The following is a 26,255-nucleotide window of genomic DNA, read 5'->3' as shown; positions in this document are numbered from 1 at the left end:
GTTGTAAAATCAACGACGGATAAATTAGCATAAAACGATGCATTAGACCCTAGGGACCTCAACACAGTTATCAAATGTAGTCACGACCCCATGCACAAATTGAAGAGATCCTCCTGGATCTGACCAGTGCCAAGGTTTGGTCTGGTTTGGCATTGGATCCAAGAGAGAGATGGCGGCTCCTTCGCCTTTTCGTCCAAGGTCCTCAAACCTTCTATCTGATGTCACCTGCCCGCTCCAATCAGCGAGTGCCATCTCAGCAGTCCACCGCCCGGACCAATCACACGCCTCGGGGCGGGGCCCCATTGCCCCTCCCTCCCACTGTCCCCGATGATGACTCGGCTGGTGGCATCAGCGGTATTTGAATGTCCTGGTTCCGGTTACTTGTTTTGTCAAAAGAGTTGCTTTGTCAGTCGGAGAAACAGCTATAGTACCATCAGAACGGAACAGTGAAGGAAAGGTAGAGCGACAGAAGTTGTTGGCAATACTTTTAGCTAATGACCAGAAAGATCTATTGGTGGGAGAATATGAGAGGTTCTCACATTTATTTTGGATAAAGGAATGCTTCGCCTCACGAATAGCATGTTTGCAATGGTGTCCAGCAGATATGAAGGCTGAATGTGAGTTGGAGGAAGAAGAGTTTGTCCATGTCCGATATGCCACATTTCGTGCACGAATGGCTGCAGAGCAGGAATTATTGAACCAAGAGTTGGTAGGAGAGGTAAACTTGAAAGAGAAGGGGATATAAGCCTCCATTCCTGCAACAATAACCTCAACTATATGTTCAGCAGAGATAGAGGCATTGGCCGAGGAGAGGCAGTAGTCTTTCCAGGGAAAGTCAGAAAAGAAGTTTCGTAAACCAGTCCAGTCATCGCTATTGAAATGCCAATACTGGCGTTTAGTCGGAGCAGTCGCCGAAGGAGTGGTGGTAAGTAAAGTGATGTTTACACGGTTGTGGTCAGAAGAACCAATTGGAGGTGAGATTGTGTAGTTGTAACGCAACGGATTAGAGGTAAATAACAAATCCAAAGTATTGGACGTGTGGTCATGACGATCTGGGATATGGGTAGGGTGGGTGATAATTTGTTCCAAATCATTGAGAATGGAAAATGCAAGAGCTTCAACTCCCCCAACATCCGTGTGGGATGATTTCAACCACTCCCTGTGGTGTACATTGAAGTCTCCTAAATAGAGGAATTCTGCTTGAGGGTGTTCAGATGTCATGGTCTCATGGCAGGAATTAAGATAGTCAAAGAAAGCTGTGAAGTTTGTAGAGTTGGGAGAGCAGTAAGTGAAACAGAGAAAATAATGATGGTCGGGAGACAAATCTTAAGCCAGATGACATCAAAGTTTGGAGATTTGAGGTCCACAAGGCGTACAGGAGGCGTGTTGATGTTGGAGTAGACACACACTCCTCCTTTGAAGCGGCATCGTGAGTGAAGGTTGTAGTTTGAAATGTTAAAGGAGTTAAGAAGAACGTCGTGTGACAATTGGTCTCAGAGAGAAGCAATATATTAGGAGAGTAACTTGCAAGATGATATTCAACAGAGGAAAGATTTGAAGAAAGACCACGAATGTTGGTGAAATTAATTGAAAAAGTCACGTTCATTCAACAGGCAAGGGTCTTGAGAGGGACCGATACTACTGCCTGAGCCCCCCCTCTCTTTGGTAGAAGAGACAGGCAGGTCACCGGAGATTCTTCGCACCCCATAATGCCGGGAACTAGGGGCCATTAACTTTTCAGACTTTTTCATATTTAGTTGGACAATGTGAGGAAATGAGAGGAAAGAGAAGTAAAGAAGAGAGAATGTAAAGGTGAGGAGTGAAAATGAGTAAGAAAAGTGTTTGAAGAAAAGTGTATGATGTTTGTTTGCAAGAGAGAGAGAGATTGAAGCTTGCCTGGTAGCTATAGTTTGAGTGAGGCAGAAAGAAAATTCAGCGATCCTGACATGGAGAGTGTAAGATGGTTCCGGGGACCACTTTAACGCTCCTAAGTCCGAACGGTAGTACCACCCTGAACGGTTGCTGCCTACAGCCTACTACCTAAGAAACCGGTCCAACCTGATGAGTGTTTTTTTGCAGACACCATCTCCTTACTGGATGGCCATTGGCTCCCAGAGGGAGCTCATCCGCCCTTTGACAGGTATTGTTTTTAGTCCTGTGGGGTGTCACAGTCACCTCCCCACTGGCAAGCCAGTGAGGGTAGCCAGTTTAGTCACCGACTGCCCGACAAAAAGTGCGTGGCACCTCCAGCCACTTACCGACTCACATTTAATTAACCTATGAAATAAATTAGGAGGGGCTGTGGGAAGCGACCCGTAGCTAACTTACCTGGTCTCCTTACTGTTCTACACCCCTTAAACAACAATTCATATATTTCCAAAACCTGAAATCCTCACTCCTAACTCCTGGGGCAGGTCGAAAATGTCAGCACACAAAAACCGACCTTAACCACAAAACCTTAATAAAAATGCAAAAGTCAAAAATTCAAAAACATTTGTACAACCCCATTCTACAGACCACATCCCCCGGTGAATGCCACAATACCCAACGTTACCTGCTGAGCCATCCCAATGTACCCAAATTTTTGCGGGCCCTATCCTGGTGTTACAGGTGTGTAACATGGCTCGATGGATTCTTCCCCCATTCATTCACACATACCCAATAATCATTCACGCACATATCAATAATCATCACACTTATTAAACCCCCCTGCAAGACCATAACATAGATGTCATGTGTGTGATTATGTGTGTGATCCTCCACGAGGCAGCGGTGATGTACCGTACAAGCAAGATGGTGGGGGCGCTTCAGACTGTGGTGCCCGCAGTCCCAAAAGCAAGTGCCCAACTTGTGACTTCCTCACCCCCCAACCCCCCTTCAATTATTGGGCTGGTGACAGTCAAACAGCTCCTTAGCTGTCATCCCACCGGGAAGGTCTCCACACCAGACTCCTTTGCCTCAGGCTCTCATAGACTCAGGGTCACCATGGGTCTCCATACCTCAAGGCGCCAAACCAGCCCCTCCCCCACCCCCCGCCGGGCTCCAAATTTCCAGACACTACTGGCAGCCAGGGGCAAATTACCTCGAGGGGGGGGAGGGGCGCAGTCACCGCTCCTCTAGAGCGGGGAGGGGTGCAGTCACTGCTCCTCCAGAGCTTGATCCATACCTGCAGACACACACACCTTCCCCACCCACAAAATCCACAATAACATTTCCTCCCCCGCTGCCATTCAATTATCAACACATATTTCATTAAAGATGTCATACAGAGATGCTGCCATGGCCTGCTTACACGTGAATTTCCCACATTCACATTCAATCACATAACTCAATCATAACTCAATTTACATTCTCACGACCAAACAAAAACAGAAAACCTCTACACATAAACAAACGCCACCCACAAGACACTTTGTGGAACAAACTCCAATCCCATCACTGACCATGTCATCACTCTCACCCGCCCCCATTCCAGATTACTCATGTCCCAATTTATAAGCAAGTACCAAAGCCTGGGACAGTACACATCAAGGCCTCTTACCTCAAGTGCAGGTAGTGGCAGGTTGGTCGGGTCCAAGAGTGTCATCCACCCTCAAAATCCCAAAATTTCTCTTTGGGCCTACCAAATTCCTCCAAATTTCACTTTTATCCCACTATACTGGCAGGTATGTGGATCCGCATCAAATGGCGAACTGTTCTACACAACTACATGTGGCTACGACAGCTCCGCACCTCTACCGTGCAAGGGTCATTGGGACAGGGTGAGCAGTCAAAACGCCAACATGGCCCATGTGTGTCCAAAAGGGTGCGACCCACCATCCATCCTTCCCCCCCCCCCCCGCCCCCGCAAGGAACACGGGTGCACCAGCCCCAGCTCGCCAATGTGGTGAGCACCTGCTGCCAACAAACACTACCGCATTCACAACCTCGGCCCTGGGGGAGACGGTCGCAGTGCGTCGCATTCCCCTCACGTCACCTACGCTGCCCTCGTCCCCCAATCCACACAACTGCAGCCCCCAGTGCCCACCCACACTTGACCATGCCAAGGTCCAGTCGGCAGCCATGCTCCACCAGGAGACTCACCCAGAAGGCATGGTCCACACACCTCCACCACCCGTGCCACCGCGTTGACCTCCAGACTACCAAACTCCATCCGCACCCCTCCACGTCCCAATATTGGCACCATTGCCCCTGTAGCCAGTTGAAGGCTGTTTCCCTGCATCGTTTCCCTGCATCGTTTCCCTGCATCGTTTCCCTGCGCCATTTCCCTGTGCCGTTACCTTGCGCCGTTTCCCTGTGCCGTTTCCCTGGGCCATTTCCCTGCACCGTTACCCTGCGCTGTTTCCCTGCGACGTTACCCTGCGCCGTTACCCTGTGCCGTTTCCCTGCGCCGTTTTCCTGCGCCGTTACCCTACGCCGTTTCCATGCGCGTTTACCCTGCGCTGTTTCCCTGCACCGTTTCCCTGCGCCGTTTCCCTGCGCCGTTCCCCTGTGCCATTTCCCCTGCGCCATTTCCCTGCGCCGTTTCCCTGTGCCGTTTCCCTGCGCCGTTTCCCTGCGCCGTTACCCTGCGCCATTTCCCTGCGCCGTTTCCCTGCGCCGTTTCACTGCGCCGTTTCCCTGCGTCGTTACCCTGTGCCATTTCCCTGCGCCATTTCCCTGCACCATTTCCCTGTGCCATTTCTATGCGCCGTTTCCCTGCGCCGTTACCCTGCACCGTTTCCCTGCGCCGTTTCCCTGCACCGCCGTTTCCCTGCGCCGTTACCCTGCGCCGTTTCCCTGCGCCGTTTCCCTACGCCGTTTCCCTGCGCCGTTACCCTGCGCCATTTCCATGCGCCGTTTTCCCTACGGAAAGGGAAAAGCCTTTCCCTGCGCCTTTACCCTACGCCGTTTCCCTGCGTCGTTACCCTGCGCCGTTTCTCTACGCTGTTTCCCTGTTGTCAGTATGACCACGGTTCTCTACACTGACGAGCATTAGCACAGAAGGTCACGTGGTACCAATACCTATCTGGAGTGTTCATGGAAGGTGAAGGCGAACTTGTAGCTTGAGGTGCGGCGTTTCTTATTTCTCCCACCAGGGACACCCGAAGATGCGCCCGACTGGCGCTGCACAGCATGAAGCTCCAGGAGTAACTTCTTAATATCTGACGTTTCTGATTTTAGTTGTGCGAAATGCTGTTGGTGCAGTGTCACATTAGCTACGGTCGATGTAACTGTGTCAGTGTGTCAATGAGATGCTCCAGCTAGATCCGCAGCGGCGGGTAGTACCAGCGCTGCATTAGAGCTGCAAGTATCATGCGGATTTAGGGTGGGAAGCATTGCAAGAACAACGAAGAACAACGAACAATGAAGGGTCAAGGTAAGCAACCACCAAATCACCAATTTGAACCTGCAACCACCAGATCACAAATTTGAACCTGCAACCACCAGATCACAAATTTGAACCTGCAAGCACCAGATCACAAATTTGAACCTGCAACCACCAGATCACAAATTTGAACCTGCAACCACCAGATCACAAAATTGAACCTGCAACCACCAGATCACAAATTTGAACCTGCAACCACCAGATCACAAATTTGAACCTGCAACCACCAGATCACAAATTTGAACCTGCAACCACCAGATCACAAATTTGAACCTGCAACCACCAGATCACAAAATTGAACCTGCAACCACTAGATCACAAATTTGAACCCGCAACCCCCAGATCACAAATTTGAACCTGCAACCACCAGATCATAAATTTGAACCTGCAACCACCAGATCACAAATTTGAACCTGCAACCACCAGGTTCAAATTAGAAGCTGCTGCATATTCTGCAGTCGTGTGGGTCTTCAATCTTCTAAATCCTAGATTGTAACGAGTTGTTGAAAGTGGCGGTGCTCGGAGGGGGTCATGGGTCATGTGCTTTATAGACGTGGCCTTCAAAATAGTGTATGGGTTGTTCATCAGAGGTTGCAGCAAAATGTCTCTCACCACCGTCGCATGTTCTGCTGACAAGGATCCAACCATGTAATTTTTTTTATGCCTCCAACCCCAAAAGGTGGCCGTAGGCATTCTTTCCGTCCGCCCACCCGTCCGTATGGGCTAAACCTCGTTTCTCTCAGCAACCATATGCCCGATTGAGATGAAACTTTCAGGGTAGGAGTGACACCCATGCAGAATGTTTTTATAATAATTGTGACGTCATAGGTCACGTGGTATGGCAGCCCTCTTGGAATAAACGCAAATAATTAAAAAATGTATTTCTCAGAAACCGCTGAATGGAAATTTTTTTAATTTGGCAAATTGTCAAGTACTCCCAATGGGGGACAAAAGCATCATAATGATGACATCATAGGTGAAATGGTATACCAGCCAAAAATGTTTGAATTGAGTTCCTTATCCTAAACATCTGAAATTGCATGCGCATCATATATGACCCATTTTATTGAAATATTAAATTTATGACATCATAGGTCACATGGTTGGTAACCATATTGGATTCAACCTGAAACCTTAAAAAAAACATCTTCTCCCAAACCACCAAATCGATTGACTTGAAACTTTATGTGTGACAATTGACTAGGCATGGCGATTAAAAGATGATCACGAAAACACGCATTCTGAGTATTGCGCTGCAATTACATGTCCCCTACCGGCATTGGGTAGCACTGTCATAGTAGACAGTATTATGACTGACCGCACTCCAAATTATAGTCCGGAAAACTGTTGGGGAAATTCCCAAAGTTCAAAGTGCCATAACTTTGTCAAAAATGATCGAAACGTCGTGAAGTTCGAACTTGATCTGTAACTTATCATGAGGAAACCATGTACCAAGTTTCAAATCATTGGCATTAAGAGTTTAGGAAAAACGTCCGGAAAGCTGTTCTTTGCGTGACGGACTGACGGACCGACAGACTGACAGACGGAGCGACGGAGTGCAAACCTACGGTGTACACCGGTAGGGGCCTAATAACATTGGTCACATGGTGTGGCAGCCATATTGGATTGAAGGAAAATATTAAATAATTATATCTCGGAAACTGCTTACCATAACGACCTTCACTCTTTTATTCCTCTTTTTTCCCGCCTCTGGAACAAACTCCCTCACTCCCTTCAATCCCTCTCCCCCCTCCAGGTCTTTAAAACAGCTGTTCACCACGATCTCTTATCTTCCCCCATCCAAAACTTTGATATTTTCTACCCCCGTTAATACACCCCAAATCCACCTCTTTCAATCTCTGGCTTCGCTCCTGAAATTCCTAGTAGTAAAAATTTGTTTTATACCGTGTACCCCTTCCCTTCCCCGCCCCTCCCTCTCCCTCCCACAGATCTCTCGATGTCCCTGTTCTCTACTGTTGTGCTTGTGTGCGTCCCTCTCTCCCCCCTCTCTGTCTACCCCTCCCTTTATTGTTTTATGTGCCCGTTAATGTTTTTGTGTTTTATGTGCTGGCTCTTACACGAGCCTCGATCTTGTATACAAAGGAAATAAAAATAAAAAGATGATTTTGTCTTTGCTACCTTAATGTGTCCACTGTCATCAAACATTGATGCTGGTTTTGGGGACAGCTCATGTGCCATCAGATTATTTGCGTCATAGTTCCGGAGGCTGCACCTTCAGTCGCAATACGATATCTCTGGCAAATATCAGATCTGTGTCAAATATCTTCAAGTCAGCGAGTTTGAAGTCGTCATTGTTGAGATAGCGTCATTGTTGATGGGTGCGTCATTGTTGATGGGTGCGTCATTGTTGATGGGTGCGTCATTGTTGATGGATGTGTCGCCACTTGTCTAGGCACAAAATCCACGGGACCCTGTCGGTGAGGTTCAGTGTGGAGCGAAACAATGCAGACTTCCAATTCCTCCAGTAGAGCTGTTCTATCTTTGGCATCAGATATTATTCCAGCTTTCATCTCCTTGTGATGGGTTTGTGAGGGCGGTTTTTGTTACTCGTGCATTCTCATCAAATGCACATTACTCGCCACCGTGTTACAAGCATGGAAGCGGCATGTCCGGATGTGGTCTCGATCGCCCCAACCAAGTGAGCCATGATTATAACTAGTAATAGTAGTGTTATTGGATTCTTTAACCTAGAAAACATGGATATAGACATCAAAACCAGGACTGTACATGCCTTATTAGCCGAAATATTGGTGAAACCATTTTCAGATTGGGAGCCATTTTGAAATCTTGAATATTTCAAATTTCCCAAGAGTGACAACTTCACACCCAACTGGATATAGTTATATCGGTGATATACATGAATATAATCAACAGAGGTATTTATCTGGGAATTTTGGGTTTGGGTGAAAATCCTTGTCTCACTGCCGGACTATACCTGGGCAAAGGTGTTTTGGGTGATTTGCCGTTGCCTCCCTAGCTTTAAACACGACCCAGGGACAATTAATATATGCTGCAGTCTTGCTCGTCTCTTCAAAAGGATCTGCCAAGCATTTCACCTGAGAACTGATAAATACAGTAATTAGATTTTTTATGAAAGTTCGTCTTGGCCAATGAGTCTGCCTGCATGTTGACACGCCCTTCATATATATATATATATATATATATATAATTATGCCCTGCGATTGTATCGTAATTACAAGCACAAGAATCTGCACTGAGCAAACTTCCCAATTGAATTACCGGCTCAATTTAAGGAACCCGAATCGGCTCAGCTCGGGTCTCGGCATGGCTCGGGTCCTGCATGTGGAAACGCCGCTCCGTGAGAGCGTCCCCTTGAGCCGGATCGCCGGCTGCACCGTGTTTCTCAAGCTCGAAAACACGCAACACACCGGCTCGTTCAAAATCCGAGGGATCGGACACGCCTGTCAACAGGTACGTGCAACCTGCTCATCAGAAGATCATGTTAAAGATCACAAGACCTGCACCAACCCCCGGACCCCATTCCAAATCGAGCGACCCCCACCCTCCCCTCTTTATATAGAATATTTGCGCCTCGTGTGTGCGTGCGTACCTTTGCGTGTAAATACTCGTTTCACATAACCTGGTGCTGTAATAAAGTTATATTTTTGGATTGGATTGGTTAACATCGAACTTTATCAGTTTGTACTTGGCATTTCGAAAAAGGTCCACGAACAGCTTAGTGCTGGCAATATTGTCAACAAGCCACGTCCATATGAATTTAACATAAACACACACACACACACACACACACACACACACACACACACACACACACACACACACACACACACACACACACACACACACACACACACACACACACATATTAAGAAACACACACACACACACAAACACACACACACACACAAACACACACACACATACACACACAAACACACAAACACACACACACACACACACATATTAAGAAACACACACACACACAAACACACAAACACAAACACACACACACTTACACACACAAAAGGAACAAACACACACACACACACAAACACTAACAAACACACACACAAGCACAAACACTAACAAACACACACATAAGCACACAAACATACACACACAAACACACACAAACACAAACACAAACACAAGCACACACACACAAACACAGACACACACACACACACATATTAAGAAACACACACACACACACAAACACACAAACACACACAAACACACACACACATACACACACAAACACACACAAAAGGAACAAACACACACACACACAAACACTAACAAACACACACGCAAACACAAACACTAACAAACACACACACAAACACACAAACATACACACACAAACACAAACACACAAGCACACACACACACAGACACACAAACACACACACACAAGCACACACACACAAACACACACAAACACACACGATAATTTGAATGTATGTATCGAATGATAAATAAAAGGTTCGAGGGTCTCGGATTGTCGTTAACATCTCGTTCTGATAACTTGTTGAACGTCTTTGTGAGGCTGGTGGTTTTTAATTACAGACGGCAGAAAGCTGCGGAGGGGAACGATAAGTAAGCCGGCTATCCACGAGGTGGACGTAAACAAGTCCGCACCACTTTGCCTCCTTCAAGACCTCCCGTTGTTTTCTTTGCTTCTTCCTGTTTTCCCACAAATGATTGCGTGGTGGATTACGGGATTTGTCGCTTTGAGAATTTAAAACGCGCCGCATCCTTGTGTTCAATGTCAGAGTAACCCGGGAGATTTGGGGAGTGGTCAGGGTGCGTTGGGGTGTGTCGGGCGTGTTGGGGGCGAGGCCTCATGCGATTGGTCAATCGAGGGGGTTTGGCGCGGCGCAGGAAAAGGGTGGGGACAGGGGGGAGGAAGAGCACTCTGGCAATGCGTGCGGAATAGGTAACATATTGGAGTTATTCCCATCCTGTGTTGAAAAAGAACAAATTCATCAAGCCGGACAAGGTGCAATGACGTCATTGAGCATGTAAATCGTTCACGCGTTGTTATAATCACGTCGCGTGACCATCGTTTGCTTTCAGAGCGTCGTTTCGGCCAAAGGTTCCTCGGCAAAGACACACCAGGTAGTTTGCTATTGCTCTCACCTGAAAAACACCTTGTTTACCTGCTCCACCACCTCCCTAAATACTCGTGGATGCGTATTATCCGGCCCTGGAGCTTTCTCATCCCTTAATTTTTCTCGCTGCTTCTTCACTTCCTCCACTCCAGATTTGATCTCTTCCCAAAGTCCTTGCAAAATTTAAAACAACTAGGGCATGCCCGTACTATATATATATCTAAAATTATATCCCCCCCCTCTATTTACATGAAATGGTTTGGTTCATGAAATGTTTTGGTCCATTCGCAACGCCAAAGCGAACGGCGAACGCTTTACATGAAATGGTTTGGTTCATGAAATGTTTTGGTCCATTCGCAACGCCAAAGCGAACGGCGAACGCTTTACATGAAATGGTTTGGTCCATGAAATGTTTTGGTCCATTCGCAACGCCAAAGCGAACGGCGAACGGCTTGCGAGTACAGAACTGCTACCATCATCAAGTCGAAAGAGAAGAGAAAAAAAATGAAAAGGAAAAACATTCCAAACCGCGAGGGAAAACAACACGGCACGTCGACACAACAACGTGTCCTGTGATTGGCCGTACGTGGCTGCCAGTAGCTGCCCCCAAAAAAAAGCTTTCACCGTCCGGCGACTGAATTTAAGGGGAAAAATAAAACGCTCTTCGCTTAAAACAACGCCCTTCGCTCTGACTGAATTGGGACAATGTTTTTATGTTTTTAATTGAATTACTATCCGTAATGGCGCACGCTCTCACGGGAGCTCCGGAAGGTCGTATATCGCAGTTACGATGAATCGCAAATTAGTTTTTATTAGTTTTATTAGTTTTAAAACATAGTTTAACGCCAACATAGCGCCAACATAGTTTGCAAACGTGAAATAAATGAATACGCTCTCAAATGTGCCGTCCGAGGCAGAGTGTGTCCGCCACGTTCGGCACACGCGATCGTTCGCTGCTCTCTGATTGGTTGAATCGTTTTTTGGACATAGCTCGGTAAGTAATTGTCCGATTAATATGAAACCTTGAAAAGGCACATCCTCGGGTCCCCAGCAATATACCTGGCAAGTTTAAAGTATATCGGACCCGTGGTTGTCGAGAAACAGCGGTCACAGACAAACAAACAAACAAACACACAGAGATTACTGGAATTATAGATAGACTAGGGCATTGCCCGTACGTGGGTGCCCGTTCCTTGCCCAAAAAAAAAAAAAACGCTACCCGTACGCTCTACCCCGCCCGTACGCCCGTAAACAAAAAATAACAACGCTCTTCGCTTCCGCCCTTCGCTCTGACTGAATTGGGAGAAATAATGCGCATAAGAAATCGAATTACGTACCGTAATGGCGGTCAGCTCGTAACGCGCACACTGTCCGGAAGTTCGCATATCGCATATCTATCTATCTATCTATTAATGCCCATTTATTCAATTATCGCCAACGTATTTTGGCTTTTTGCAATTTAATCGCAAGGAAAAGTAGAAAGAGAAGAGGGAAAAAAAGAAAAGCCTTGCCTTGCTGCAAACAGCTGCTGCAAACAACAACAACATGGAAGGCTGCACTGTCCGGAAGTTGGCATATCGCAGTTACGATTATTTTAGTGTTAATGGCCAATTATTCAATTAGCGCCAACGTATTTTGGCTGTTTGCAATTTAATCGCAAGGAAAAGTAGAAAGAGAAGAGGGAAAAAAAGAAAAGCCTTGCATTAACGCATTAACGCTTGCATTGCATTAACGGTTCGGCACACGTGATAGCTCGCTGCTCTCTGATTGGTTGAAGCGTTTTTTGGACATAGCTCGGTAGGTACTTGTCCGATTAATTACAAACCTTGAAAAGGCACATCCTCGGGTCCCCAGCAATATACCTGGCAAGTTTCAAGTATATCGGACCCGTGGTTGTCGAGAAACAGCGGTCACAGACAAACACACAGACACACAGACAGACACACAGAGATTACTGGCATTATAGATAGATAATTAATAATAATAATAATAATAATAATAATAATAATAATAAGCCCTCATGGTCCACCAGGTTCTCCTGTTCTTCTTACTCTTGACCTGCACAGTACACAACAAAACAACAAAAGAACTCTGGACCTTTTTTTTTGTATACAAGATCGAGGCTCATGTAAGAGCTAACATTAATCACAAAAAAACAAACACACACATAAAACATAAGATAAAGGGAGCGGGAGACAAGATGGGGAGAGAGAGGGAAGCACACAAGTACAACATTTGAGAGCAGGGACATCGGGAGATCTGTGGGAGGGAGAGGGCTTGGGGGGGGGGGAGGTGAGAAGGGGGGGGGGGGATAGGAATAAAACATATTATGAACACTGCTAGGACTTCAAGGAAAGAAGTCGGAATTTCAAAAAAGTGGATTGGGGGTTAATTAGCGGGGGGTAGAAAAGATCAAGGTTTTGGATGGGGGAGGATAAGAGATGGTGGTGAACAGCTGTTTTAAAGACCTGGAGGGAGGAGAGGGATTGAAGGGAGTGTGGGAGTTTGTTCCAGAGGCGGGAGAAAAGAGGAATGAAAGAGTGAAGGTGAGCAGAGAGCCGAGATTTTGGCAGTTTAACCATCAGAGGGTTGCTCGCAGATCTTGTGCGACCTGAAGGAATATTTGGGAAACAGAGCACAGAGAGAGCTGGGGGGACAAGGCCGGAGAGGAGTACTAGTACTAGTACGGAGAGACTTGCTGTTCTTCTTCCTTATACTCGGCTCCCCATGGAATTTCAGGGTGTCGATGATAACTCACCTGCCGTACTCTCCACGAAGGACACTGTGGGGTCGTCAGACCCCAAACTTCCAATGCTGGCACACCGGTCCCTCCAAGGAACAGCAAACACACTGATGTCTCGCCCTGAATGCGAAACACCAGGATGGCAGTTTACAGCTAGGCCGAGATTCGAACCCTGCAGGCTAGACATACTTCCTACACGGACTACCTGCCCAAATCATCTTCCTAAATGTTGAGGAAATGTTTTACCCATATACATCCTGCTGACGCTGACCCAACAAACGGGGAATTTGTTTCATGAACTGTCGAGTATTGTTCGTCAAAATATTTTTGCCCCAAGGTGCTCATTGCTACAGAAGACCTTATATAATGGGCAGGTGTCACCAACCTGTGCAGTGTTACTGCAATCGTGCAATGTGCGCACAAGGCTCAATCTTGTTGATCAATCCACCCTGTAGCTCATTTGGCGCCATCTTGATATTCAGCATGTTCAGCGTAAAGCAGGAAATGCATGATTATGTGGATCGGTTATCGATGCTATAAACAAAATTAATAATTAATCTATAATTGTTAATCTACCTTCTAAAGTCCAGATCAAATGTACAGTAAGTACTGTACAAAGTACTTTGAATTTTATTTTATCATCGATATGCGTCTGTTTGTTAAAGTCTAGTTTCATAATCTCTGTTGCTGTGTTTACGCTGAGGTTGTTTTTCAACCTCGTGTTGTTAAATCCTATTGAGTGGGGAAGAGGACCTTGTGAGGTCAGGAGGGGATCCTTGTGAGGTCAAGAGGGGAGCCTTGTGAAGTCAGGAGGGGAGCCTTGTGAGATCAAGAGGGGAGCCTTGTGAGGTCAAGAGGGGAGCCTTGTGAGGTCAAAAGGGGAGCCTTGTGAGGTCAAGAGGGGAGCCTTGTGAGGTCAAGAGGGGATCCTTGTGAGGTCAAAAGGGGAGCCTTGTGAGGTCAAGAGGGGAGCCTTGTGAGGTCAAGAGGGGAGCCTTGTGAGGTCAAGAGGGGATCCTTGTGAGGTCAAGAGGGGATCCTTGTGAGGTCAAGAAGGGAGCCTTGTGAGGTCAAGAGGGGATCCTTGTGAGGTCAGGAGGGGAGCCTTGTGAGGTCAAAAGGGGAGCCTTGTGAGGTCAAGAGGGGAGCCTTGTGAGGTCAAGAGGGGATCCTTGTGAGGTCAAGAGGGGATCCTTGTGAGGTCAAGAAGGGAGCCTTCTGAGGTCAAGAGGGGATCCTTGTGAGGTCAAGAGGGGAGCCTTGTGAGGTCAAGAGGGGATCCTTGTGAGGTCAGGAGGGGAGCCTTGTGAGGTCAAAAGGGGAGCCTTGTGAGGTCAAGAGGGGAGCCTTGTGAGGTCAAGAGGGGATCCTTGTGAGGTCAAGAGGGGATCCTTGTGAGGTCAAGAAGGGAGCCTTGTGAGGTCAAGAGGGGATCCTTGTGAGGTCAAGAGGGGATCCTTGTGAGGTCAAAAGGGGATCCTTGTGAGGTCAAGAGGGGAGCCTTGTGAGGTAAAGAGGGGATCCTTGTGAGGTCAAAAGGGGATCCTTGTGAGGTCAGGAGGGGAGCCTTGTGAGGTCAGGAGGGGAGCCTTGTGAGGTCAAAAGGGGAGCCTTCTGAGGTCAAGAGGGGAGCCTTGTGAGGTCAAGAGGGGATCCTTGTGAGGTCAAAAGGGGATCCTTGTGAGGTCAAAAGGGGAGCCTTCTGAGGTCAAGAGGGGATCCTTGTGAGGTCAAAAGGGGATCCTTGTGAGGTCAGGAGGGGAGCCTTGTGAGGTCAACAGGGGATCCTTGTGAGGTCAAGAGGGGATCCTTGTGAGGTCAAGAAGGGAGCCTTGTGAGGTCAAGAGGGGATCCTTGTGAGGTCAAGAGGGGATCCTTGTGAGGTCAAGAGGGGAGCCTTGTGAGGTCAAGAGGGGATCCTTGTGAGGTCAGGAGGGGAGCCTTGTGAGGTCAAAAGGGGAGCCTTCTGAGGTCAAAAGGGGAGCCTTCTGAGGTCAAGAGGGGATCCTTGTGAGGTCAAAAGGGGATCCTTGTGAGGTCAGGAGGGGAGCCTTGTGAGGTCAACAGGGGATCCTTGTGAGGTCAAGAGGGGATCCTTGTGAGGTCAAGAAGGGAGCCTTGTGAGGTCAAGAGGGGATCCTTGTGAGGTCAAGAGGGGATCCTTGTGAGGTCAAGAGGGGAGCCTTGTGAGGTCAAGAGGGGATCCTTGTGAGGTCAGGAGGGGAGCCTTGTGAGGTCAAAAGGGGAGCCTTGTGAGGTCAAGAGGGGAGCCTTGTGAGGTCAAGAGGGGATCCTTGTGAGGTCAAGAGGGGATCCTTGTGAGGTCAAGAAGGGAGCCTTGTGAGGTCAAGAGGGGATCCTTGTGAGGTCAAGAGGGGATCCTTGTGAGGTCAAAAGGGGATCCTTGTGAGGTCAAGAGGGGAGCCTTGTGAGGTAAAGAGGGGATCCTTGTGAGGTCAAAAGGGGATCCTTGTGAGGTCAGGAGGGGAGCCTTGTGAGGTCAACAGGGGATCCTTGTGAGGTCAAGAGGGGATCCTTGTGAGGTCAAGAAGGGAGCCTTGTGAGGTCAAGAGGGGATCCTTGTGAGGTCAAGAGGGGATCCTTGTGAGGTCAAAAGGGGATCCTTGTGAGGTCAAGAGGGGAGCCTTGTGAGGTAAAGAGGGGATCCTTGTGAGGTCAAAAGGGGATCCTTGTGAGGTCAAGAAGGGAGCCTTGTGAGGTCAAGAGGGGATCCTTGTGAGGTCAAGAGGGGATCCTTGAGGTCAAAAGGGGATCCTTGTGAGGTCAAGAGGGGAGCCTTGTGAGGTCAAAAGGGGATCCTTGTGAGGTCAAAAGGGGATCCTTGTGAGGTCAGGAGGGGAGCCTTGTGAGGTCAAGAGGGGATCCTTGTGAGGTCAAGAGGGGAGCCTTGTGAGGTCAGGAGGGGAGCCTTGTGAAGTCAAGAGGGGATCCTTGTGAGGTCAGGAGGGGAGCCTTGTGAGGTCAAGAGGGGATCCTTGTGAGGTCAAAAGAGGAGCCTTGTGAGGTCAAGAGGGGATCCTTGTGAGGTCAAAAGGGGAGCCTTGTGAGGTCAAGAGGGGATCCTTGTGAGGTCAAAAGGGGAGCCTTGTGAGGTCAGGAGGGGAGCCTTGTGAGGTCAAGAGGGGATCCTTGTGAGGTCAAGAGGGGAGCCTTGTGAGGTCAGGAGGGGAGCCTTGTGAGGTCAGGAGGGGGAGCATTGTGAGATCAGGAGGGAAGCCTTGTGAGGTCAGGAGGAGGAGCATTGTGAGGTCAGGAGGGGAGCCTTGTGAGGTCAGGAGGGGGAGCCTTGAGGTCAGGAGGGGAGCCTTTTGAGGTCAGGAGGGGAGCCTTGTGAGGACGGGAGGGGATCCTTGTGAGGTCAAGAGGAGAGCCTTGTGAGGTCAGGAGGGGGGGCATTGTGAGGTCAGGAGGGGAGCCATGTGAGGTCAGGAGGGGGGGCATTGTGAGGTCAGGAGGGGAGCCTTGTGAGGTCAGGAGGGGAGCCTTGTGAGGACGGGAGGGGATCCTTGTGAGGTCAAGAGGGGAGCCTTGTGAGGACGGGAGGGGATCCTTGTGAGGTCAAGAGGGGAGCCTTGTGAGGTCAGGAGGGGAGTCTTGTGAGGACGGGAGGGGATCCTTGTGAGGTCAAGAGGGGAGCCTTGTGAGGACGGGAGAGGAGCCTTGTGAGGTCAGGAGGGGAGCCTTGTGAGGACGGGAGGGGATCCTTGTGAGGTCAAGAGGGGAGCCTTGTGAGGACGGGAGGGGATCCTTGTGAGGTTAAGAGGGGAGCCTTGTGAGGTCAGGAGGGGAGTCTTGTGAGGACGGGAGGGGATCCTTGTGAGGTCAAGAGGGGAGCCTTGTGAGGTCAGGAGGGGAGCCTTGTGAGGTCAGGAGGGGGAGCATTGTGAGGTCAGGAGGGGAGCCTTGTGAGGTCAGGAGGGGGAGCCTTGTGAGGTCAGGAGGGGGAGCCTTGTGAGATCAGGAGGGAAGCCTTGTGAGGTCAGGAGGGGGAGCATTGTGAGGTCAGGAGGGGAGCCTTGTGAGGTCAGGAGGGGGAGCCTTGTGAGGTCAAGAGGGGAGCCTTGTGAGGTCAGGAGGAAAGCCTTGTGAGGTCAGGAGGGGGAGCATTGTGAGATCAGGAGGGAAGCCTTGTGAGGTCAGGAGGGGGAGCATTGTGAGGTCAGGAGGGGAGCCTTGTGAGGTCAGGAGGGGGAGCCTTGTGAGGTCAGGAGGGGGAGCCTTCTGAGGTCAGGAGGGGGAGCCTTGTGAGGTCAGGAGGGGGAGCCTTCTGAGGTCAGGAGGGCGAGCCTTCTGAGGTCAGGAGGGGGAGCCTTCTGAGGTCAGGAGGGGGAGCCTTGAGGTCAGGAGGGGGAGCCTTGTGAGGTCAGGAGGGGAGCCTTGTGAGGTCAGGAGGTGTGGAGGTGGATAGGACTGACGGGCTTGTTGGGTTTTTAGTAAAAGATGGAGACAAATATTGTGTGCAAGTGTTGACCTGGTTTGTTGTGTCCACAGGCTGCTCTACGCGGGTGCAAACACATCGTCTGTCCATCAGGTACCATCTGTGGGGAAAAAAGGTTTTCCAAACGAATCAGTGTTTTCTCTCAATAAAGATGTTTATTTTACACCGATAAGATAATTCATACCAAAAGATAAACAGAAAAACCATAATTTTTATACTTTGCTCATACATACCATTAAAATAATGTACTCATAAAATTATAATAACTAGTCCTGTAATAGTCCTAACTAATACGAGTAGAGAGAGCTCAAGCAACCTTCGAGAAACATACGGAGAGGATTTGAGGTGAGGGAGCATTTTATCAAGAGAATAATACACAGTTCAATGGGATAAATCGAATGGTACCTCAGATAAATCAGAAATGTTTGTTTTTGAAGCAAACATTGCCTCAGAAAAATAAATATTACCCCAAAATTACCCTCATGACAACAACAACAACAACAACAACAACAACAACACGATGGAATGAACAGTTTTTGGTTTCCGGTGGACATGAAATGTTCTCATCGCGCTCCACAAATAAAGCGAGACTTGAAAATAAACAATTCCCATTACCAAAGAAATCTCTCCACGAAAATTCTCTGATTGTTTGCAGCATTAAATATCGCCATTTTACAACAAACGGAACTTCCGCACAACATATATTACATTTAAAAACAACAACGACACCTATAATAACAGGATCACTCCAGAAAAATAAATATTACCTCAACATTACCTTCACAACAACAACAACAACAACACGATCGCTTCAGAGAAAGAATCTGGTCGAGGCCAGAAGGCCAAAAGCATGAGGCCCATACATGCTATAGCCTTCTCGAGGCCCATACATGCTATAGCCTTCTCAAGGCCCGTGATGGCCATCGGTTGCCACCATTCAATATACTAGGGCGTGCCCGTACGTGGGTGCAAAAAAACATGCGTGCAAACAACAACAACAAAAAAAAACTTTGAAACCACGTGGTAGTAACGACCACAGAACCCCCCCCCCTCTATTTACATGAAATGGTTTGGTCCATTCGCAAAGCCAAAGCGAACGGCTTGCGAGTACGGTAGAACCCCCCCCCCCCCCCTCTATTTACATGAAATGGTTTGGTCCATTCGCAAAGCCAAAGCGAACGGCTTGCGAGTACGGTGACCATATCTTGGGAACCACTTGTCCGATTAATTTCAAACCTTGAAAAGGCACATCCTCGGGTCCCCAGCAATATACCTGGCAAGTTTCAAGTATATCGGACCCGTGGTTGTCGAGAAACAGCGGTCACAGACACACACACATACACACATACACACAGAGATTACTGGAATTATAGATAGATACTAGGGCATGCCCGTACTATATCTATATCTAAAATTATATCCCCCCCCTCTATTTACATGAAATGGTTTGGTCCAAAGCGAACGGCTTGCGAGTGGTGACAATCCCCCCCCTCTATTTACATGCAATGGTTTGGTCCAAAGCGAACGGCTTCCGGAGTTTGGTAAAGAAATCGCCATCGCGTGCACAAACGCGCAGGAAAGCGAATGAATCGCAAATTCGTTTTTATTAGTTGTAAAACATAGTTTAACGCCAACATAGTTTGCAAACGTGAAATAAATGAATACGCTCTCAAATGTGCCATCCGAGGCAGAGTGTGTCCGCCACGTTCGGCACACGCGATAGCTCGCTGCTCTCTGATTGGTTGAATCGTTTTTTGGACATAGCTCGGTAAGTAATTGTCCGATTAATATGAAACCTTGAAAAGGCACATCCTCGGGTCCCCAGCAATATACCTGGCAAGTGAAAAGTATATCGGACCCGTGGTTGTCGAGAAACAGCGGTCACAGACAGACAAACGTACAAACGTACAGACAGAGATTACTGGAATTATAGATAGATGTATATATAAAACACCGTTTGTGTGTGTGTGTGTGTGTGTGTGTGTGTGTGTGTGTGTGTGTGTGTGTGTGTGTGTGTGTGTGTGTGTGTGTGTGTGTGTGTGTGTGTGTGTGTGTGTGTAATGTTACCCATAGACTCCTAAACGGAGAGGCTCACGTGCTTGATATTTGGCATAGACATGGGCATTGAGCCTGGGAAGAACATGGCCTACCTAAAAATATTTGACGAGATCCATATTTTTACCTCAGCGCATTTCAGCGAGGAATATTATACACGGCATCTGAGCCGGTGGCAGAGCAGCGCGCTGATTCACTCAGAGCGATCACGTGATGTTCCATCCTTGCCGCCATAATCTCACAGTTACGCGTTCGCACGTAATTCAGAGCGAAAAGCGATTGCGTTTTTTCACATTTCAGCGAGGAACATTGCCATTCACACCACATAGGTTTTTTTTTCTTTCATCTTTAGATCCATATTTTTAGCCATAACGTAGCGAACGTAGCGTAACGTAGCGTAGCATAGCGATCCTCGCTCAGGATCTTCGTCAGGTTCGCGAGCGAGTTAGCCAAAACGTAAAAGTGAAAATATATCGAATAACCATTGCCATTCACACCACATAGGTTTTTTTTTCTTTCATCTTTAGATCCATATTTTTAGCCATAACGTAGCGAACGTAGCGTAACGTAGCGTAGCGTTAGCATAGCGTAGCGTAGCATAGCGATCCTCGCTCAGGATCTTCGTCAGGTTCGCGAGCGAGTTAGCCAAAACGTAAAAGTGAAAATATATCGAATGACCATTGCCATTCACACCACATAGGTTTTTTTTTCTTTCATCTTTAGATCCATATTTTTAGCCATAACGTAGCGAACGTAGCGTAACGTAGCGTAGCGTTAGCATAGCGTAGCGTAGCATAGCGATCCTCGCTCAGGATCTTCGTCAGGTTCGCGAGCGAGTTAGCCAAAACGTAAAAGTGAAAATATATCGAATAACCATTGCCATTCACACCACATAGGTTTTTTTTTCTTTCATCTTTAGATCCATATTTTTAGCCATAACGTAGCGAACGTAGCGTAACGTAGCGTAGCGTTAGCATAGCGTAGCGTAGCATAGAGATCCTCGCTCAGGATCTTCGTCAGGTTCGCGAGCGAGTTAGCCAAAACGTAAAAGTGAAAATATATCGAATGACCATTGCCATTCACACCACATAGGTTTTTTTTCTTTCATCTTTAGATCCATATTTTTTGCCATAACGTAGCGCATTATGGCTCGCTCGAGCTCGAGTTAGCCAATCACCTGGAAGCATGAGGCCACGTTGGCCACGCCCACAACACGACGCAGAGTTGCACGACGCAGAGTGGAGCAAGAACAGATCTACATGCAAGTGCTGGCGAGCATACACTCTTCTGAAGGTGGATTGTTCTTTCTGGACGCACCTGGAGGCACTGGAAAAACGTTCCTTATGAACCTCCTCCTGTCAAAAATCAGGCAGAAAAAGATGATTGCTCTGGCTGTTGCCTCTTCCGGAATTGCTGCCACTCTTCTCCCAGGGGGCCGGACCGCCCACTCAACCTTCAAGCTCCCCCTCAACCTCACTAACACGGAGCAGCCAATGTGCAACATCTCCAAGTCATCGGCTGTCGCAGAGGTATTTCGGCAATGCCAACTCATTGTCTGGGACGAGTGCACAATGTCTCACAGAGTTGCACTGGAGGCAGTTGACCGCACACTGCAAGATATTCGAAACGCTCAGACTGTCATGGGAGGCATTACTCTTCTGATGGCAGGGGATTTCCGACAGACCCTGCCTGTCATACCACGCGGAACCAAGGCAGATGAACTTCGTTCCTGTATAAAGGCATCTCCTCTATGGTCAAAAGTGACGAAGTTGAAACTCAGCACAAACATGCGTGTCACCCTTCATGGAGATGTAGCCGCAGGCGCCTTTTCAGCGAAGCTGTTACAGATCGGAAACGGAGATTTGGAGACGTGCCCTGAAGATGGACTGGACATCGTACCATGCGGCAACAATGTCACCACGGCTGAAGAACTCAAGGCGAACGTCTTCCCCAACATCCCCGCCAACTACCGAAATCACTCCTGGCTCTGTGAAAGGGCAATTCTAGCCCCAAAGAACGATGCAGTGGACAAAATCAATTTGGATCTTCTGCAGACTATTCCTGGGGATCTAAGAACTTACCGATCTGTCGACTCAATCCAAAACGACCACGAGACTGTCCATTACCCGGTAGAGTTCCTCAATTCGCTACAGCCTCCGGGTGTGCCTCCCCACATACTCCATCTAAACGAAGGTGCTCCAATCATGCTCCTGAGAAATATCGATCCTCCAAAACTGTGCAACGGCACACGACTGGCTATCAAAAAGTTGATGCCTCACGTAATTGAGGCCAACATACTTACGGGAAACTATAGCGGGGAACAGGTCTTCATTCCGAGGATACCAATCATACCATCTGATCTGCCATTCGAGTTCAAAAGGCTCCAATTCCCCGTACGACTCAGCTTTGCCATGACCATCAACAAGGCGCAAGGACAATCTCTCAAGGTGGTCGGACTGAACCTTGATTCCCCGTGCTTCTCCCATGGCCAACTATACGTAGGATGTAGTCGGGTAGGACAAGAGAACAATCTATACATCCTATCCGAACAAGGAAAGACAAAGAACAATGTTTACAAGGAAGCACTGCGTAATTAACTACGTGTCTGGTGTGTTGTGATGATTGTGAGAATATCGATTCTGATTCTGATTCTGATCTGATTTTTATGTGTATTTATGTGTATTTTATGTGAATTTATGTATTTATGTGTATTCAAAAAAACACACAAAAAAGGCACGAAGGAAAATAGTTAATAACTCCGACACATTTAGCTGCGGTGATTGAAAAATCACCGGACAATTGTTACTGTTTTGATGCTTTTTACTGCTGTTTTGATGCTTTTACATTGCTGTTTTGATGCTTTTTCACTGCTGTTCTGATGCTTTTTCACTGCTATTTTGATGCTTTTTCACAGTTGTTCTGATGCTTTTTTGCCGTTTTTTTAAATATAAAAATCTCATTTCAAAAAAAAGAAATCCAAAAAAATCTCACAATCATGACATATAATTCACAGAAAACGTTGAAGCACCCGCGTAATATTGCGGTGATGTTTAACTCTGAGTGAGAATAGTTCTAAATTTTAAAAACTTTCATCTGATATTTGTGATTTATTTCAAACAAACTGTATTTCCCATCTACACGGCCATGTATTCCTATTAACGTTATGTAAAGTACATAAATTGTGTGGATTACATCATTTGTGGATGTGATCAATTGCCAGTAACCATCTATATCCCTCCTCTCCCCTTCCCTCCTCCCCCTCCCTTTCCCCCCTCCCCCCTTCCCCTTCCCCTTCCCCATCCACCCTACCCTCTACCCTTCCCCCTCCCCCTCCCCTTTCCCCTCCCCTCCCCTCCCCTCCTCCCCCTCCCCTCCCCCTCCCTTTCCCCCTACCCCTCCCTTTCCCCCATACCCTTCCTTTCCCCCCTACCCCTTCCCCTTCCCCTTCCCCCTCCCCCTCCCACCCTCCCCCTCACCCCTCCCCCCTACCCTCCCCCCTCCCCTTCCCCCTCCCTTCCCCCTCCCTTCCCCCTCCACCCTACCCTCTCCCCTTCCCCGCTCCCCCTCCCCTCCCCCCCTCTCCTCCCCCCTCCCCACACCCAATGTCCTCGCTCCTTCTCATAAATACACGGTCCTGCCCCTCGCGTCACAGGCTCCTACTTATTCTCTTCAGAACTAGCACAATCCTCTTGCGCCGTTTGTCACCTCATTTCTCACCTCCTTGGGCAACGCTCCACCCCTTCGTCTCAGCACCGTAGATTCCTGGTGTCCCAGTTGATGTTTACAGGGAGGCCTGTGCACACATTTCATTAACTTAATCCCTCGCTATTTATTACAATGCGATATGTAGCTTAATAAGCTACATGTCCATGATTGTTACGTCACGATTGGCTAACTACTCGTACACGGACTTTACTACTCTATATAGTTATATCTGTTCTATGGCAATCTCAAACCCTCCCACCCCCTCACAAAGGAAACACATTCCTGATTTCATGATGCCATGCACACATTCAAGGTACTCGGTGCCAGAGGCAGCACAGCAAACCCAAAACATCACTGAACCTCCTCCATGTTTGACTGTAGGGAAGGTGTTCTTTTCTTTGAAGGCTTCATTTTGTTTTCTGTAAACATAGAGATTATGTGCTTTACCAAAAGCTCTAATTTGGTCTCATCTGTCCACAGAAGGATTTTGGCTCGTTCAGGTGTGTTTTGGCAAACTCCAGTCGGGCTTTCTTATGTCTCTCTCTCAGCAGTGGGGTCCTCCTGGGTATCCTACCATAGAACCCCCTTTCATTGAGTTGGGGATGGATGGTGCAAGTTGAAACTGTCGTACCTTGTATCTGAAGGTCAGCTTGAATCTGTTTGGCAGTTGATCGAGGTGCTTTTTCCACCATTCGAACAATCCTTCGCTGCAATCTTCGATCAGATTTTCCTTTACAGCCACGTCCACGGAGCTTGGCTACAGTGCCATGTGCCTTATACTTCCTGATAACATTGCGTATGGTGGACAAAAGAACATCAAGGTCTCTGGAGATGGACCTGTAGCCTTGAGATTGTCCATGCTTGGCAACAATCTTGTGTCTGACCACCTCAGACAATTCCCTGGTTTTCTTTCTTTTCTCCATGCGCATTGTGATACACACAGTGACACAAAACAGCAGAATGACTCATTTTCTCTTTTCAAACTGGTTGAATGAGTGATTTTTATATTGCGGGCACCTGCAACTCACCGCAGGTGAGTTCATTTCCAAAGTATAGGAGAATCACCTGCTTGAAATCTAATTATTCCCAACAACTTCGAAATGGTGCCAATAATATTGTCGTGTGTCTTACCTGTAGTGAACACCGCAGGGTGACGTATGGCCAACCGAGCTTTAACTCCATGGCGTATACTCAACTATGGCAGTAGTGACACGCGCGTGGGTAGTGGAGGGCAGCGAGGTCCTTACCTGTACGGCCGAACACGATGATGGTTTTTACGAACCACAAACAAATAAACGTACAAAACACAGGAATTCAAAATGTAACAAATAATGGTTTAATAAAATGAATGCCAGGATAACAAAAAATGTGCGGTAAAACTAATTCCTAATTGAGGCACCCCATACGGACTCAAATACAGACACAGGGAGAAAGAAATGAAAGTAAAAATGTGTGTGATGTTAGCTGGTAATCAGCTCTGGTCTCCTCTAGCAGCCCTCAAACCCTGTCGGTCGTCGAACGGGTCTCTGAGTCTCTGCGTGGGAAACTACGCCTGGGCACGATGTCAGTTCCCTGCCAGCCGCCGACGCGAAGCGAACAGGCCCGCGGTCCTTCCTCGACCTTCCTGCTTGGCTGCACCGAGCCCCAATGTTCTTCTCAGGCACACACGGCACCAAGCGCAACCGCCACGAGCCAACACCAAGAGAGAGAGAGAGAGAGTTGCATCTGCCTTTCCCGCAGCCCGGAACAGGGAGAGAGAAAATGCGACCAGGACAAGAGAGAGCAAACAACTGGTACCGCTCGCGAGGAAGGCCAGACCAAGAGAGAGAGAGAGTGCAAATAATTATCGTGACTGCTTGTAATGAATGTCGGAGGGTGCATAACTGCAACCATGACAGGATGAAAGCCAGGACCAAGATAGAGCAGGAAGTGCAACTGCTCGCAATGAGACCCAGCGCAAGAGAGAGCGAAAATGGCGGGACGTGCCCTTTTGTCCCTGGCGCTAGAATGTTCTATGATGACATTGCACGCCCCTCAATAAAAGAGCGCCATCACATCAGTCTATGGCTATCAATCATTCCTTTCGGGCGGGGCTTCACGGCCTTCTTGATGCCCCTTGAGATGACTCAGCTGGGTGGCATTAGTAGTAATGTTCAGATCCGGTCGGGCGATTGTATGGTTTATTTCATGTCCTCTTCGCATGGCTGTGGTGTGTGTTTTATATGAACAAAGGGAAAACCACAGAGGCAATTTACACACAGGGAATTTACACTTATACCCGAGCTAATTAGCATAGCTCCACCCCTCGGCATGGAGACAAATATACACTTACATGAGCATCCAGCCCTACTTCGTTACAGGAAGGTTTCTACACGGCATACGGAGCACACTATCCTATACCATCTACCTGGACTAAGGTATTTCATTAGCTACCCCCACAAACGTAACAATATTGTCGAGGCCATTTTAGGATTTCTGTGTGGAATAAGCTAAGATTTAGTAATTTTTTCAGCTTTTTACCCTCGCCTGAGGAGTGGGTATTGCATTTGAGTCCGTTTGTCTGTTTGTTTGTCTGTCTGTTTGTTTGTCCGCACAGAATAAATATGATTTTCTCTGCAACCGTTGGTCCGATTGACAGGAAATTTTCACCATTGGTGCAACTCCACCTGTATAATATTTTAATGGTAATTATGACGTCATAAGTCACGTGGTTCGGCCGCCATCTTGGAAAATCCGAAAATATTTGCACCTCTATATCTCCGAAAGCGCTGAATAGAAAAAATTGAGACATGGGTCATTGTAAAGAAC

General features: G+C 47.8%; 2 protein-coding genes across 4 annotated transcripts in view; one reads left to right on the top strand and one right to left on the bottom strand.

The window, feature by feature from the left end:
* The window catches only part of UNC93B1 (unc-93B1 regulator of TLR signaling), a 119,256-nt gene extending 101,232 nt beyond the window's left edge, over nucleotides 1-18,024 (bottom strand). The window contains exons 1-3 of the mRNA XM_068136118.2: nucleotides 17,921-18,024; nucleotides 17,721-17,787; nucleotides 13,244-13,348 (exon numbers count right to left, since the gene is read on the bottom strand). Coding sequence (XP_067992219.1) covers nucleotides 13,244-13,348; nucleotides 17,721-17,777 — 162 coding nt within the window. The 5' untranslated portion in view covers nucleotides 17,778-17,787; nucleotides 17,921-18,024. The remainder of the gene's footprint in view (nucleotides 1-13,243; nucleotides 13,349-17,720; nucleotides 17,788-17,920) is intronic.
* The window catches only part of LOC137439900 (L-serine dehydratase/L-threonine deaminase-like), a 51,620-nt gene continuing 33,315 nt past the window's right edge, over nucleotides 7,951-26,255 (top strand). The window contains exons 1-2 of one of the 3 annotated variants that reach the window (XM_068136123.2): nucleotides 7,951-8,027; nucleotides 17,741-17,780. In XM_068136123.2, coding sequence (XP_067992224.2) covers nucleotides 7,995-8,027; nucleotides 17,741-17,780 — 73 coding nt within the window. In that variant the 5' untranslated portion in view covers nucleotides 7,951-7,994. Of the gene's footprint in view, nucleotides 8,028-8,564; nucleotides 8,822-17,740; nucleotides 17,781-26,255 lie in introns of those variants that run through there. The other 2 variants (XM_068136122.2, XM_068136124.2) reach the window with 2 other exon arrangements.

Source organism: Myxine glutinosa, chromosome 14 (genome assembly GCF_964187855.1).
Source record: "Myxine glutinosa chromosome 14, kmMyxGlut1.1, whole genome shotgun sequence".
NCBI classification, from domain to species: domain Eukaryota; kingdom Metazoa; phylum Chordata; class Myxini; order Myxiniformes; family Myxinidae; genus Myxine; species Myxine glutinosa.
This window is presented reverse-complemented; position numbering and strand designations above follow the sequence as displayed.